The sequence below is a fragment of the Danio rerio genome, chromosome 11, assembly GCF_049306965.1.
Source record: "Danio rerio strain Tuebingen ecotype United States chromosome 11, GRCz12tu, whole genome shotgun sequence".
In the NCBI taxonomy this organism is placed as follows: Eukaryota; Metazoa; Chordata; class Actinopteri; order Cypriniformes; family Danionidae; genus Danio; species Danio rerio.
The window spans coordinates 19,736,647-19,752,446 of NC_133186.1; the positions used below are offsets into that span (position 1 = coordinate 19,736,647).

Genomic DNA, 15,800 nt, shown 5'->3' on the forward strand with positions numbered 1-15,800 from the left:
TGGAATAGCAGTCCTTCTCTGATCAGATCAGTTTGATGGTTTGTGAAATATGCTTACGTCACCACACAGAATTAGAAGACTATAGCAACTTCCGGTTGACATGGACATTAAGTAATCTATCCAGCACTGACAACTAGTATTGTGTAAACTGTAAACATAAACAATTAATTAATTGTTCTTTCTGTGCGTTTTTTAACGTAACCTTTAATATAAGTGCTGTATATGACAGTGTATGCAAATGAGAACGCTCTGGTCACTAAGGTAACCCCAAATGCTATTAGTGGATTTTAATCCACAAATGGGGATTTTGTTTCAGAAAGTTAATTGTCTGAAAGAGTATATAACGGGCCAATGAAATGCCAAATGAGTTGGCATCGTAAGCTTGCACAAGTGTGCCTTATTGCCAATTAGCTTCGCATATAAGCACAGGGAAAGCAAGGAAACGCCATCCTTTTAAGCTGAAGAGACTGACACTTACAGCTAAGGAACAATCATTATGGTGATGCTATATAGCATTTCCGTTCCCCTCCTTGGGGAACGAGGGTTACCTTAGTAACCAGAGCGTTCCCCTTCGGGTGGGGAACACCAATGCTATTAATGGATTTTAATTCACAAATGGCGAAATGTCTGAAAACGCCATAATATCAGCCAGTCGTCGAAATAATTGAGTTTGCCCGCGAGCCAAAGGGGCGCTAAGGCACCCTCCGCCCAAAGGGAAGGACTTTGTATTGCCAAGCTCGACCTTCGAACGCAAACCGCAGAAACTGACGGTGGCGAGAAAGAATGGAGACATAGAAATAAACGTCCTTCAGGTCTATTGCTGCCAACCAATCCCGAGAACGAATGCACCGGAGGATGCACTTCTGTGTGAGCTTTCTGAACGGCAGCTTGTGCAGACAGCGGTTCAAAACTCGCAGATTTAGGATTGGCCCTGACCCAGCGCTCTTTTTGAAGTACGGGCAGTAAAACCCGCTCTCCATATCGGCTGGAGGGACCGGCTCGATTGCATCCTTCGCCAGGAGGACAGCAATCTCCTCTCGCAAGACAGGGGCGGACAGGGGGCTGACCCTGGTGAAAAACACATCCGTGAATTTGGGGGGCCGTTTCGTGAACTGAATCGCATAACCGAGTCTGATTGTGCGTATGAGCCACCGCGAAGGGCTGGCCTGCGCTAACCAAGCAGGCAGAGCTCTCACTAATGGACTCATACAACCGCTGACGTACCAGCAGTGGGGCAGCCCAGAGTGGGCGTGCTGATCCGGGAAGCGCAAGGGTCCCGCGGAAGAGCTGGAGGTGAGAGATTCGCTCTCACTCCGCACCCAAACTCCAGAGAGGGGGCTCGAGGGGTGGGAGAAAGGAGACCGTCCTCCCAGCGCTCGTGAGCCACTGGCGAAGCACACAGAGTCTGCAAGCTGGGAAGCAGAGCGTCCCGGACTGGCAGGGTTTGTGCTGTCACATTCGGGGAAGTGGAAAAGTGCTCTATCATTGATTTTTCGTGGCACTGAAAAGTACCAGGAAATGGGGCCCCACCCTCCAGCGGGGAAAGAGCAAATTTCCTCTTCTCGGATGACCTGTCTCAGGGACGCTTCACGATCCGTTTACCGGACTTAACGGCGCCCTGGGCAGGGGGGATGCCTGCTTCCGAGGTGCTCCGGCGAAGTGGGTGCGGGGCAGCACTCATAGGCAAATGCCCTCGGCGAGGAGCAGCAGATGTGGATGGTACGGCGGGTGGAGCGGGCTTACGGTCCCGCTGATAGATGACATTGCCTATCGCATCCAATTGCTCTCTCACCGCCTTGAACTCCTGGGTGAATTCATCCATGGTGTCGCCGAACAGGCCAGCCTGGGATATGGGGGAGTCAAGAAAGCGAACTTTGTCGACTTCGCGCATATCAGCCAGGTTTAGCCAGAGGTGGTGTTCCTGGATCACTAATGTGGACATTGTCCTTCCCAACGCACACGCAGTGGACTTAGTGGTCCGAAGAACATAGTCGGTTGCGGTGCAAAGCTCGTGTAACAAGCCTGGATTGGACCCACCCTCATGCAGCTCGAGAAAGGTGCCCTCCAAGACTGCGTGAGCCTACTGTGCACCTCCGGGAAGAAAGGGACGAGAGGTTTCGAAGGATTCGCCCTCTGGTCCTCTACGTTGCACCCATCTAGTCGGTCTGGCCGTGGAGCTGGGGGATAAACCATCTCCAACCCCACGGCCGAAGCAGCCCGGGAAAGCACGGCTAACATGTCCGTTTCAGGATCCGTCTTGACAGCGCTCACTTGCCCGGGGGGGCGAGCAGGTCTGGATCATCATCTGACAATGAAAGCCCACCCTCTGATGCCGCAGTGGACGTCTGGTCTCCGGTGTCATCGATCGTAAGGGCTACCATCTGGTTAGACAGATCGCTTCCTCCACCCGAAGCTTGGAAGGAGTGCTTGTAGGAGCGCCCGTAGGCAATGGATTATCTCTCGCTGAAACCCTCAGATCTGCCCGAGTGCCCGCTGCAGTGCAGGGGACAGCTGGGGTGGTTCGCCCCTTCACAAGGGCTAGCCGCGATCTCAATTGCGCAACAGACATTGTATCGCAATGACGACATGAACTGCCTGCGAGCACCGCATTAACATGCTGGACCCCCAGACACGCAACGCAGTGATTGTGCCCATCATTCGGAGACTGGAAACCACCGCATCCAGAAACGCACAGAGCGCCATCCTAAAAAGGACGTGCTGCACAACTGTGTTGCTCTTTTAGGAAATTTGCAACTATACGCACCGCTCTGGAGGACCGGACCCAAAGAACGCCAGGCAACGGAGAATCCCAGCTCGACCGTCTGCTGCCGCGTGTACCCACTATGGACCGGGAGACCACTCTCGTTCGCTCAAATCACTGGATTACAGCAGGAGGAACACTCATCGACTCTCTCAGAAGGCTGTAAAAGTCTCTGAAGCGAAAAGGATGGCGTTTCCTTGCTTTCCCTGTGCTTATATGCGGAGCTTATTGGCAATAAGGCACAAGTGCGCAAGCTTACGCTGCCAACTCATTTGGCATTTCATTGGCCCGTTATATACTCTTTCAGACGATTAGCTTTCTGAAACGAAATCCCCATTCATGGATTAAAATCCACTAATAGCATTGGAGTTCCCACCCGAAGGGGAACTCCACATACATCATCAGACAGTCAGAATTATGTGTGCGTGTTTCATGCATGTATTGTAATAGTTTAGAACTGACACTGTTTTAAAATGCATGCTGATGTTTTGCTTGTTGTTGCTGGAATAACTGAGGCACGTACTATAAAAACTCCAACCTGTTGTTGAAAGTGGGCAGGGAGCAAGAGCAATTAAAGACACAAACACACACACACATACAAAAAACATACAAAATGATGTGTTTTACTGCCTCTACTGTACATGTAAGCCAAAAACAACAGCAATTAATTGTTTATTTTTTATATAAATTAAGTTCTGCAAAAAAAAAAATTTACATTTTGCCACATATTTACAGTGAGCCTTGATAGAACATAGAAATCTTCAACCATTTTGACCTTATTCTGCAATGCAGAAGTGCACTTGTTTTTGCGATAGTTTTAGAACTTCCGATTCAGTTTCCTATAGGAAAAATTACTAACAATAATAAACGACAGAAAAACAGCTAAACTAATTGCTCTACCAACAAGTTTGTTTAAAATATACAAATAAAGAAAAATAATATAAAAAGAAAATATCACTTTGCAACATGAAGCAGCAAATCAATCTTTTTATAACGTTAAAAAATCAATACAAGTGAATAAGACCAGAAGTCTCGAGTCAGACACATTCCAATAAATGCACCTGCTTGTACTGTATGTGAAGAATAAGGTCAACAGGTTCAAATATTTGTTTTAAGCTATATGGTTCAAATATGGTTCTTTAATTGGAAATGTAGACATTTTGCAGTAACTTGCAATTAAATTTACGGTCCCACTTTATATTTTGTCCCTAACTACTATGTACTTACATCAAAAAAATAAATACAATGTACTTACTGTGTTTATAATGTATTTGAGAACACCTGTGGTGCTTTTTAGTTGGAATAGAGGTTGGGTTATGGACAGGTTTGGTGGCATGGGTAGGATGAAGGGTAGGTTAAGGTGTAAGGGGTGGTCAACAGTGTATTTACAAATGCAATTACAAAAGTTAATTACAGATGTAATTACATGCGTGTATTTAATCAAGCATATGTACACAGTGAATACATGTATTTACACAATAAGTACATAGTAACAAACTATTAGATCCTATGTAAGTACATATTAGTTAAGGCCACTCAATATAAAGTGGGACCAAATTTACTTGCATTAACTATTAACTTGCAGTAAATTGTTTCAGCATGTTTGTCTAGGCTTGACTTTTGAAAATTTTCCATCGGCCAATAACAGTTTTCTGTATATGACTGAGAACTTGAGGTTTTTATGTGATGAGTCACAAACTGTAAAGTCACTGAAATTTGATTCATCCTTAAGCTTTGCTCATTCTTAATAAGTCTTTCTTAGGAAGTTTGAGCGATGTATGTCATTAAGTTTAAAACAGTTTCCTGAGAAGCTTATGTAGTCTCTGCAATAATGTGTTCATAAACAGGTAAACTTTAAAGAAGTGGCTATTTAGAATTGTTTGGCAATTGTTTTCTCTCTTAACAGAGACCTTCGATGTACTTAGGAGCTTCAGAGAACGCTCTTATAAAAGTAAGGTCTGAACAAAATGCTTCTTTGAAGAATGGTTTGCCTGAGAAAAAGGCTTTGGGAGAAAGAAGGGCTCCTCAAAGATACTCCTTCTGAGAATACTCGTGTGGAGTGTTTTGATGGCATATATAGTGGTTCTCAGAAAAGACTGTTTAAAAGGGACTTTTATGGCAATAAAAAGGTTCTCAGATGCCATATTTAACCATGGACAGATAACACTTTCTGTATCAACCTTGGATTTTTTAGACTTTTTTCGATGTAACATGTATTAGCCTTCAACCAATGCAGTTCTAATTTCATCAAGTCCCCAATAAACCAAAATGCAATTCACATTTATTTGCTCTACTAACCTTAGTGGTTTTGACTTTGTTACCGGTGCTGCAGGACCAGCCAGTCAGATCTGGAAGAGCTTTGCACTCCTCGCCATCCAAACATGGGTGCATTTGGCACCACCACTTCTGTAGCACGATGGAAGCTGAAAAAGAGAAGAGAAAAATAAGACCGAACTGTATATTCCCATTACTCTCAGACAATCTCCTGCTGTATGCTTCACCAAACATCATTTTTCTCTCATGTTCAGCTACAGTGACAACTTTCAATTGAGCCTAAAGCAACTTAATTGCTCAATATGTGGATTGACAATCAAATCAATCAAATCATACTTACATTAAATCAAATAAAAGTCAGTTTGCAGGAAAAATGATAACTCAAAAGATAAATATAACAATGATACCACCCTTATTAATGATTGATAATGTTCTGCTTATTCCAAGTTCACACTACATTAGTTCTCTGCCCCTTTAAAAAACAGACTGTTCATCAACACTTAATTATCAAACACTAATCCTCTGTATTCTATTTTCGATAAACATTTGCATGAGTGTATGTGTATGGGTATGTGGGTGTATGAAACTGCTTTGATCATAACACTAACAATCCCTTTTCTATTTCCTATGACATTTTTTTTCTTAAAATGAAAATTAATCTGGCCTTCTCATAACAATTCACTTTTTATTCAAATAATTCATTATAATTACTGTACATTGTTCTATTGCTGTTTAGCTTACTTCTTTTGTCCTCGTTCAGGATAAAACCATCTGCCAAGTAATTAAATTTAAACAATGTTAAAGGAAAGCTCTGGATTCTGATCCAAGGTTGTTTTAGTAAGACTAAGACTTAGACTAAAAATATTGGTCAAAAAACATTTTTGTTGACTGAAATGAAACGTAAAAATCATAATAAAAGAAAACTACAATTAACTAAACTAACAAAACAATCACTAAAAACTAAATGAAATAAAATAATATATATATATATATATATATATATATATATATATATATATATATATATATATATATATATATATTTTTATTTTTTTTTTTTTAAATGAATAAGCATTTAAGGCTGATTTATACTTCTGCATCAAGCACATGCGTATGCTACGATTCAGCCTACACTACAATATATATAGGATATAAATATAAAGGATTAAAATATTACAAAACATAAAATTTTATAGCCGGCACAAATTTAAAAAACCCTGCTTTCATGCCTTCTTCATCTCGGGAGACCATCTGCCAAGTAATTAAATTTAAACAATGTTAAAGGAAAGCTCTGGATTCTGATCCAAGGTTGTTTTAGTAAGACTAAGACTTAGACTAAAAATATTGGTCAAAAAACATTTTTGTTGACTGAAATGAAACGTAAAAATCATAATAAAAGAAAACTACAATTAACTAAACTAACAAAACAATCACTAAAAACTAAATGAAATAAAATAATATATATATATATATATATATATATATATATATATATATATATATATATATATATTTTTTTTTTTTTTTTTAAATGAATAAGCATTTAAGGCTGATTTATACTTCTGCATCAAGCACATGCGTATGCTACGATTCAGCCTACACTACAATATATATAGGATATAAATATAAAGGATTAAAATATTACAAAACATAAAATTTTATAGCCGGCACAAATTTAAAAAACCCTGCTTTCATGCCTTCTTCATCTCGGGAGACCATCTGCCAAGTAATTAAATTTAAACAATGTTAAAGGAAAGCTCTGGATTCTGATCCAAGGTTGTTTTAGTAAGACTAAGACTTAGACTAAAAATATTGGTCAAAAAACATTTTTGTTGACTGAAATGAAACGTAAAAATCATAATAAAAGAAAACTACAATTAACTAAACTAACAAAACAATCACTAAAAACTAAATGAAATAAAATAATATATATATATATATATATATATATATATATATATATATATATATATATATATATATATTTTTTTTTTTTTTTTTTTTTTAAATGAATAAGCATTTAAGGCTGATTTATACTTCTGCATCAAGCACATGCGTATGCTACGATTCAGCCTACACTACAATATATATAGGATATAAATATAAAGGATTAAAATATTACAAAACATAAAATTTTATAGCCGGCACAAATTTAAAAAACCCTGCTTTCATGCCTTCTTCATCTCGGGAGGCTTTTTTAGTTCAGTTTGTGTGTGTGTGTGTGTGTGTGTGTGTGTGTGTGTGTGTGTGTGTGTGTGTGTGTGTGTGTGTGTGTGTGTGTGTGTGTGTGTGTTGAAGAGCTGCTGAGCTAACAGCTGACAGGCCGCGGAAACACACACACACACACACACACACACACACACACACACATTGTATTTCTGACGGCAGACACGTGAACTAGGAAAACTTTTTTCTCTCGCGATTGAATCACATCTGACAGACTATTATGGCTTTAACATACACCCTTCAAAGTTGTGTCAAATTACCTATTTTAAACGCTGTAAACGGAAGTTCTAACAATTCTACCGGAAGACGCTGGTCGCTATGGCGCCCTCCATGCTGCAGCCAAGAAAAAGGTCTAGAAATGCACAGCTACGCACACTGCATGCACCGTGGGTCACGTTGATCACTTGACAAGATCTTGAGAAGTATAAACCAGGGTTTATTCTGTGCTAAAAAAAATAAAAATAAAACTAGTTTGTGGTTATTTACAAAAACACCAGTAGACAGTTGTTATAGACAACTACATTTTGTTTACAAAAACATATTTTCTTTTATATGTGAACATAAAACATGTGTTCTAACTTTCATCATTTGCCAAAAAAAAAAAATCTAAACTAAGCCTGTTTAATTACATTCATGGTATTTAATATGAAAAAGTTTTGCCATAACCCTTTATCTTTACTTTAAATGTTTGTGTGGTTTTGGGTTCATTGTTTAAACATTTATTTTATTATTTATTGTTACTATTAAGGGGTTTGCACAAGAGTTAATGCAGCGCAAGGATAAAGAATGAGCCTTCTCCATTTGGCCTCTTTACTTTCTCTTTTCTTTACTTTTACTCTTTACTCCTTTACTTTTTAGCCTACATAATTAAAAATTTTGTTTGTTAAGCGCAAAGATTAGTTTCAAAACTATTTCTAAATTTATTTCTAATTTACAGCAAATGAATTAATGAACAATAATAATGAAGTGTGGTCAAAAAAACTGAGTTGTATCTTAACACACCTTCTATTCCTATGCCTGACAGGTGGACAAAATGTGTTTTTATTAAAGCAAATATAAATATGCATATAATAAATAATACTGCTGATAATAATAAGATTACACAAAAGCAAATTGTCATGAATTAACTGAAAAAGCCCCCAGACATGAAGAAGGTATGGAGGCAGTAGTTTTTATATTTATGTAGAAAGTAATCATTTTCATTTTAATCCTTTAATTTTTTTTATATGTAAAGATGTTTGTGTATTGCTGTACATCCTGTGTCTAATAATCTGCATAGGTGCACAACTAACACACTTTTTGCTGGACATTAGACAAGCTTTTAAATGGTCAAAAGCAACGTGCCAACAATGTGCTTTAACACACCTCCTTTTTAGACTAGAACACCCTTGAGTCCAAAAAGTGGTGCGAAAGGGATTTGCTATTTAAAAAACATGGCATAAAACATGAAAAAGTGTTGCGCTGGTCTGAAAATGGTATCTGGATGCAGCCTTCATGATGCAAGCTGAGATTGCATCACTCAGCAATGCAATGTAGACACAATGCACTCAATAAAGTGAGTGACGTCACTGTGATGGGTAGGGTAAGGGGGTGTGATTAGGTGAGCGCATTAAAAAGCATTGGATGCAGCTCAGATTGCCCTGCACCGAGTCTGCAGCCAGATCCCTCCAAAGATCGTGCCAAACACGTCTTGCGCCTTATTGCACCGGATATATAATAGGGTCCATTATATAAAGCCTAAATCGACATATGTTCACAACACCAACAAAACGATTAATGAAACAAAAGTAAAATGAAACAGAAATTAGCAGAAATTTGAAAAATAATATCAAAATAAAAACTCATTTAAATACAAAATACAAAATGAGTGGTATGGTGGCTCGCCTCACAGCAAGAAGGTCACTGGTTCAAGTCCCAGATGGGCCAGTTGGCATTTCTGTGTGGAGTTTGCATGTTCTCCCAGTGTGTGTTGTTTTCCTCCAGGTGCTCCGGTTTCCCCCACAGTCAATTGACATGCACTATAAGTGAATTGAATAAACTAAATTGGCCAAATGTATGCGTGTATGAATGAGTGTGTATGGGTGTACGGCCAAAAGGGCATCCGCTGCATAATACATATGCTGGAATAGTTGGGGGTTCATTCCAATGTGGCAACCCCTGATAAATAAGGGACTAAGCTGAAGGAAAATTAATGAATAAAATGTATACCTTTAACACTGTTCTGATTGTCTGTTATTGTTTTTATTGTTAATAACCTGGGGGAAAAAACATTCTTTTGATTCCCACAATAACTGTTCATCATTAGCTGTTTTTTCAGCTTCTCAATTACTACAGCTTTATAATTATATCTGTCTTCCCTCATGTGAACAGCCTTTAATCACAGAAAATTTCAGCTGTAGGTTTGCCATTTAATGACAAATAAAACCACCAAGATGACTAGCACAGACCTCATCACCTCCCAGCATAGAAATATGGAGGACAGTATCAAAACATTTTTTCTCAGACAGACACCTGCTGAAGCACAGGTTGGATAAACAGTCATTAACACCATGCTAGACGATCACAGTGTGACAAAAACAACTTGATTGATGTCACAGCGCAGGAAGTCATGCTCTTTTAGTCTCTCTGAATAAAGCAAAAAAACTGCTTCTCAAACATTAATGTAATGAACACATTCTCAGATATGTAAGGATATCTGCAATTTAGTGTTAAAGGTGCATTAAGTGATTGTCTTCAGAAACATTTTTGTTGTGCTGTTTGAAAGTCTCTTCACCTTCTAATAGTAATGAATAAAGTAAATGATCGAAATGCATTTATATGTATTCTGGACAAGGCATAAAACTACAATTAAATCCAGTTCTGCCAATAATTCGCATAATTCTGATAAGTAGCCCAAACTGTCTGTCAGCAAATGTAGATTTGTGCATCATCACATCTCTGTTCACGCAGATCCACCTGCGTGTTTATATGCACACAAGACACAGGGATAAAAACAAATGTTGAATGAAAACTTTAAAATTCTGAATCAATATTAAAATTAATTTTGCACCCTGGAGGAAGGATGACACCATGGTTGAAGTATTTCTTTTAGGTAGTTTTATGTTTTAAAACTGTTTAAGTCACGCAAAGCTTATGTAGATTGTGTTGTATTATGGGTTATATGCACAGAAGTGTTGTTCAGCCACTGAAATTTTCCGGCGAACGGTTGATATGACTATTTTCGGTTTCATAAGGGACCTTTTACAGCATCAATAATGTAGGTTTTTATTCAGTTTAACAACAAAATATTAATAAATGGTGCCATTCATTCTAGCCTGCTTTACTGAGATGAAGTTGGTTTTATATTTACATTGGTTCATTTCTGAACAATGACAACTTGTGATGTGCTCCCTATATTGTTTACCATGCCACTTTAAACATTTAGTCTGAAATAGCATGCAATTATGGCTTAGTAATAAGTGTAATTCCTGCACCCTGCCAGCCAACCACTAAGCATACAATAGTTGCATTGGGACAAAGCATGTGAGACTGAGACCAGGGATCCTTGCATGCATGAAATATTGCACATCATGACAACTTTTTTATTTATTTATTTTTTTAGAGTTGAAGTATCAAAAAGTACTATAAAGTTTTCTAACTGGTGAATCACATGATCTAGCGGGTTGTCTGCTGTTATCTTTACGGTGCGCGTGTTTGTGTTTCAGGAGGCGTGGGTTTAGATGGCAGGGCAGGGAGTGTGTTTCACGTTTCAACCGGTTAGCATTTTGGCACACTACACCTGAGATGTGTCATTTCTGACTCACTAGGAGCAGCACACAGATAACTACATCTTTTCCAGTCTGTCTTCGATTGGCCCAATAAAGTGTTAGTAAAGGGACTGCACTTAAAAAAAAAATATATATATATATATTTTATTATATATATATATATATATATATATATATATATATATATATATATATATATATATATATATATATATATATATATATATATATATATATATATATATATTGTGCAAATTAGTTATGCCAACTTAATATTTTGAGTTTCTTATCTGGATTGAATGTGTTGGCATTACTTATATATCAAAGTTTTACTTGGCTGAACTTATGCTTTAAAAGATTCAGCTGAACTCATACATATATTAGTTAACTTTTTCAAACATCTGAGCTTTAAATAGCACAAACATGTGCACATTAAATTGAATATTTTTATAGAAATAAATCAACTTTAAAACTGTATTTGTATGAGTTTTGTTATTTTATTTATTTATGTAATTTATGCATTTATTTTAATTTACTGTAATACTTTTTTTTTTTTTTTTTGGGATGAAGACAGATGATAAGCGTCTTTCTGCAGGTTTAGAATTTGATTGTGCTGGTAAAAAAGGCTTAAGCGGGTTGACGCAATTTGGGCGGGTTTGGGATCAGTTTGGATGTTTTGACCATGCATTTTATATTAAATATTTTACAATAACCAAGTATGTGTGTACCTAAAGTGTATTTATAGTTTTTTAGGCCTTTTATTGTGTGTTTTGGAGGGTTTTGGACAGTTTGAGCTGAAAACATTTAAGTGTATCTGGAAACACTGACTGTCTTTTTCTCATTGTGTTATTGTGGTGTGTGTTTGTCTGAGAGGATCTTCTTAGATACCTGCAAATACATGTGGTATATGTGAATTGAATAAACAAATTGACCATAGTGTATGTGTGTGAATAAGAAATTTAACTTCAAAATTTAAGTTTACTAAACGCAAACCATGTTCATTACACTTGAATTATAAAGTCCTATTAACATAATTTTTAATTAATGACAACTTATCTATTTAAGTTAATTAAACTTAGAGCCACATCCATTACACTTGTATTGTCAAGTCCTGTCATGTTTAACCTGTTAAGACATCCTCACTATTTAAGTGAAGTAAACTTCAAATTTTAGGCAGCACAACACTTACTTTTTTAAGTGAAAACAATAAAATGTTTGTGATTTGATTAAAAAGCTTAAATTTTACCCCTTTTTTTCAAGATTTAAGAGTCTTTTGTGTCTCTAGAATGTATCTGTAAAGTTTCAGCTCAAACCATGCATCAGATTATTTATTATACATTTTAGAAGTTTGTAATTTTCACCTCTGAGCATATTGTAGCTTTTTTTGTTGCCTGTGCCTTAGTCTCTTTCTGCATCAGAAAAACAGCACAGTGACAGACATGAAGGAAGCAGATCTCATTAAACTTTTGTGAGAAATATTACAGTAAGAACTTTTCCAATGATTATTCGGTGTACTTGTTGTGGAGTGAAATCAAGCCTTCGATAAGTCACACACAATGTTATTACAAATTTCATGCACACACACAGACACACACACAGCTGACACACACAGGGCGCGCTTTTAGCTTTGCTCTGTTTTTGCACGGCAAAAGGATGCATGTTAATATCCGCTGCTGGATGGATATTCGTTAAGTTAGTGTACAAAATAATCCTGATTTAAGCGTCATCTTTTATAATTGTACTGACATGCGGCTGTGGTAATAAAGACAATAAAATCACTGTAATTCATTATAAACATGCACTGTTTAAACAGTTGATGATAATTGATGATCATAGATAGCTAAACAGATCTTTTAATCCTAGTTGCTTTGCGCACATCCTGTCTTGTTAATATGATTATACGCATTAAAAAGGAAACATGTTAATTTGGTGGGCAGGGAAACTGCACTCCTACGTCAAGTTGCGGTCGTCCACAAAAAAAGGAAGGGATTTAGATCCTATTTTAACATCAGTGAATAAAAAAAAGCGACTTGTTCTCCTTCTATCACCCCAATATGACTGTGGACACACTATACATTGTTATGTCCAAACAGCTAACAAAAGATGATTTTCTCCATAGGTGCCCTTTAAAATTCAACTGAAAACAATGGTAATGACTTGTATCTCTTCGCATAAGCTCAATAATAATCAACAAAAACATCTGAGTAACAAATCACAGAGCAACAGGTAAAAAATATTAATTTGTACTGCCAGATCTTGGTGGCAACTAATTAACCAAAATAAATTTAAATACATTATCTTAAAAAGAATACTAAAATATCATTGGCCACATCTGATCATTGAAATAACTCAATAGTTAACAGATTTCTCACCAAGCATAAACAACAGGCTCTTAAAATAAGTGTTTTTACAAGTTACTACTGTACAGTTCAATTTGAGATGACTATAGCAAAAAAAAAAAAAAAAAAGGTAATATTGTTGATGCGGAACAAAGAGATTAAACCTTTTTAAGACATGGCTTACAGAGTTCTGTAATGTACTGTATTACACATGGAAAAGATTAGATAGGACATTAAAGGTAAACCAAAGAAATTCTCAAAGATTTGGAAGTCATTTTTCGAATATCTGGAGACTGACCAATGATAGTTGAGTGGTAGTTCATGAAATATACCAATGTGTACAAAATATACATTTTCATAATTGGGTATTTATATATATCTAAACTTTTCGTCTTTCCATTAATGATGTAAATATGCATGTATCTATGCAGTATATGTAATGTATATATGCGGATGTTTGAGTGGACCTTTGTAGATATGTGCATGTATAAACTGTTCATGGAGGTATATGATTAAGTATCTGCATTTTTTATTTTTATTTGATTATATTCATTTATATTTTACATATTTATTCATTATTATTTGCTGGCATGGGGTGGGTTTGGGGTTTGTTTGTAAAATGTGAAAAACTTTAAAGTATTTAAAAAAATCAAATATGACTCTCATTTAATGCCTAAGGGTTAATTGAGGAAATAGGTAGGAATATCACATGGCAAAAGATGTCATGTCATGGTCAGCTCAAGCCTTGAGGGCAGTGTGCTGACTATAGGGGAGTGCAAAGCAGCCGGTATTTGTATCTGTATTTATTGAGAGGGGAAAAGTGTCTGTATTTTAATTTGTTCAGGGGGGAGGGGGGGATATTTGTGTTTGTCGAGGGGGGAAAAGTATTTGTATTCGAGTAAAATTTAAAATGGATGAAAAATCCACTTTTTGCGTTACACTTCTAATTTATGTTATAGTGTAAGTATTCTTTAATTATTTGCATTATAATAATTATGGATATGCAATATTGATTGTTGTTTTTGAACATGTAACAAGAAAATGCATTAAAAAGAATATAACATAACAGTCATTACCTCATCCATGGTTAAACCAACAACTAATAAAATACCATGTGAACATTATGAACCACACCACCTCCCGTCTATGTTGGAGGACGCTGAATAAGAGCTGGGACCCGACGGGTTCGGGTGGGTTCCGGTTTAATTTCTATCATTTTAGATAGGGTCGGGTCAGCCGTGATTTCCGTGACCGTCACAATCCCATATAAGGTCTATACATCCCACCCTGCAGCATCAGTGAAAGGGTAGTCAGTGCTGCTCCTGAGCGCAGGACTGCGCTAAAGCCATTTTCAGTGGATTCAATAATGTTCCTTCACAAAAAACACGTAGCCTAATCTTGGTAAGTACAGGGTTGTTTAAATTATAAATAAATATTAATTAAACCATAAAATGATAATGTAGACAGAGTATACAGGCTAATGTTGTCATTAGGCTTTTCTTTTAAGCTTCACCTTAAAGGCCAGATTGTGAAGGGAAGTGACAAAACAAATCTCACAGAGCCTTTATCTTAATTTCGTTATTGCCAAATACATGTCATGATTTATAATTTATTTTTAATTTAATTTGTTAGGAAATACTTATATAATACTTATTTATAATGCTCTGGTCCTATCATGCCTATTTTTTTATGGCCTGATTACAGCTCTACGCTGAATAGACAAAAATACTGTTCTTCTTCTGAGAGAACAAACATCTTTCCAATGCACAGAATTTCAAGAACTAAAATTTATTTTTAACTAAGAGATCTGGCTGAACAAAAGTTGTTTTTCTAGATTATATTAAAAGATACAGCCCTGTTATCTTTTTGATATTTTTTTTATAGTTTTTTTATGTTTGAAACTGACTTGCAGGGGCAGAACATGACTGTGTTGATGGTTTAGCACTTGTGGAGGGTTTAGCAGGACATGGCTGTGATGATGAATTGGTGCTGTTGAGGTGATTGGTGCTTGGCAGACAGTATACAGGAGAGGATGCTTTAAGTGCAAGTGATTATGCATAACATAGAGGGCAGCGCGATGGCGCAGTGGGTAGCGGTGTCGCCTCACAGCAAGAAGTTCACTGGTTTGAGCCTCGGCTGGGTCAGTTGGCATTTCTGTGTTTGCATGATCTCCCTGTGTTTGTTTGGGTGTGTTCATGTTTCCCTGTACACTCACTTTCCCAGTGAATGAGAGTGTATGGCTGTTTCCCAGTGATGGGTTTCAGCTGGAACGGCATTTGCTGTGTAAAACATATGCTGGATAAGTTGGCGGTTCATTCCACTGTGGCAACTCCAGATTAATAAAGAGACTAAGTCAAAAAGAAAATGAATAAATAAATGATTATGCATAGCAGATGTCGGCAGATATTTGCTATCTCTACCTCTGCTGATCTG

The 15,800-nt window shown here is 37.0% G+C and overlaps 1 protein-coding gene across 1 annotated transcript in view; it reads right to left on the bottom strand.

Moving 5' to 3' along the window:
* tafa4b (TAFA chemokine like family member 4b) overlaps nt 1-15,800 on the bottom strand; it is a 117,796-nt gene that overhangs the window by 6,139 nt on the left and 95,857 nt on the right. The window contains exon 5 of the mRNA NM_001077273.1: nt 5,060-5,184. Coding sequence (NP_001070741.1) covers nt 5,060-5,184 — 125 coding nt within the window. The remainder of the gene's footprint in view (nt 1-5,059; nt 5,185-15,800) is intronic.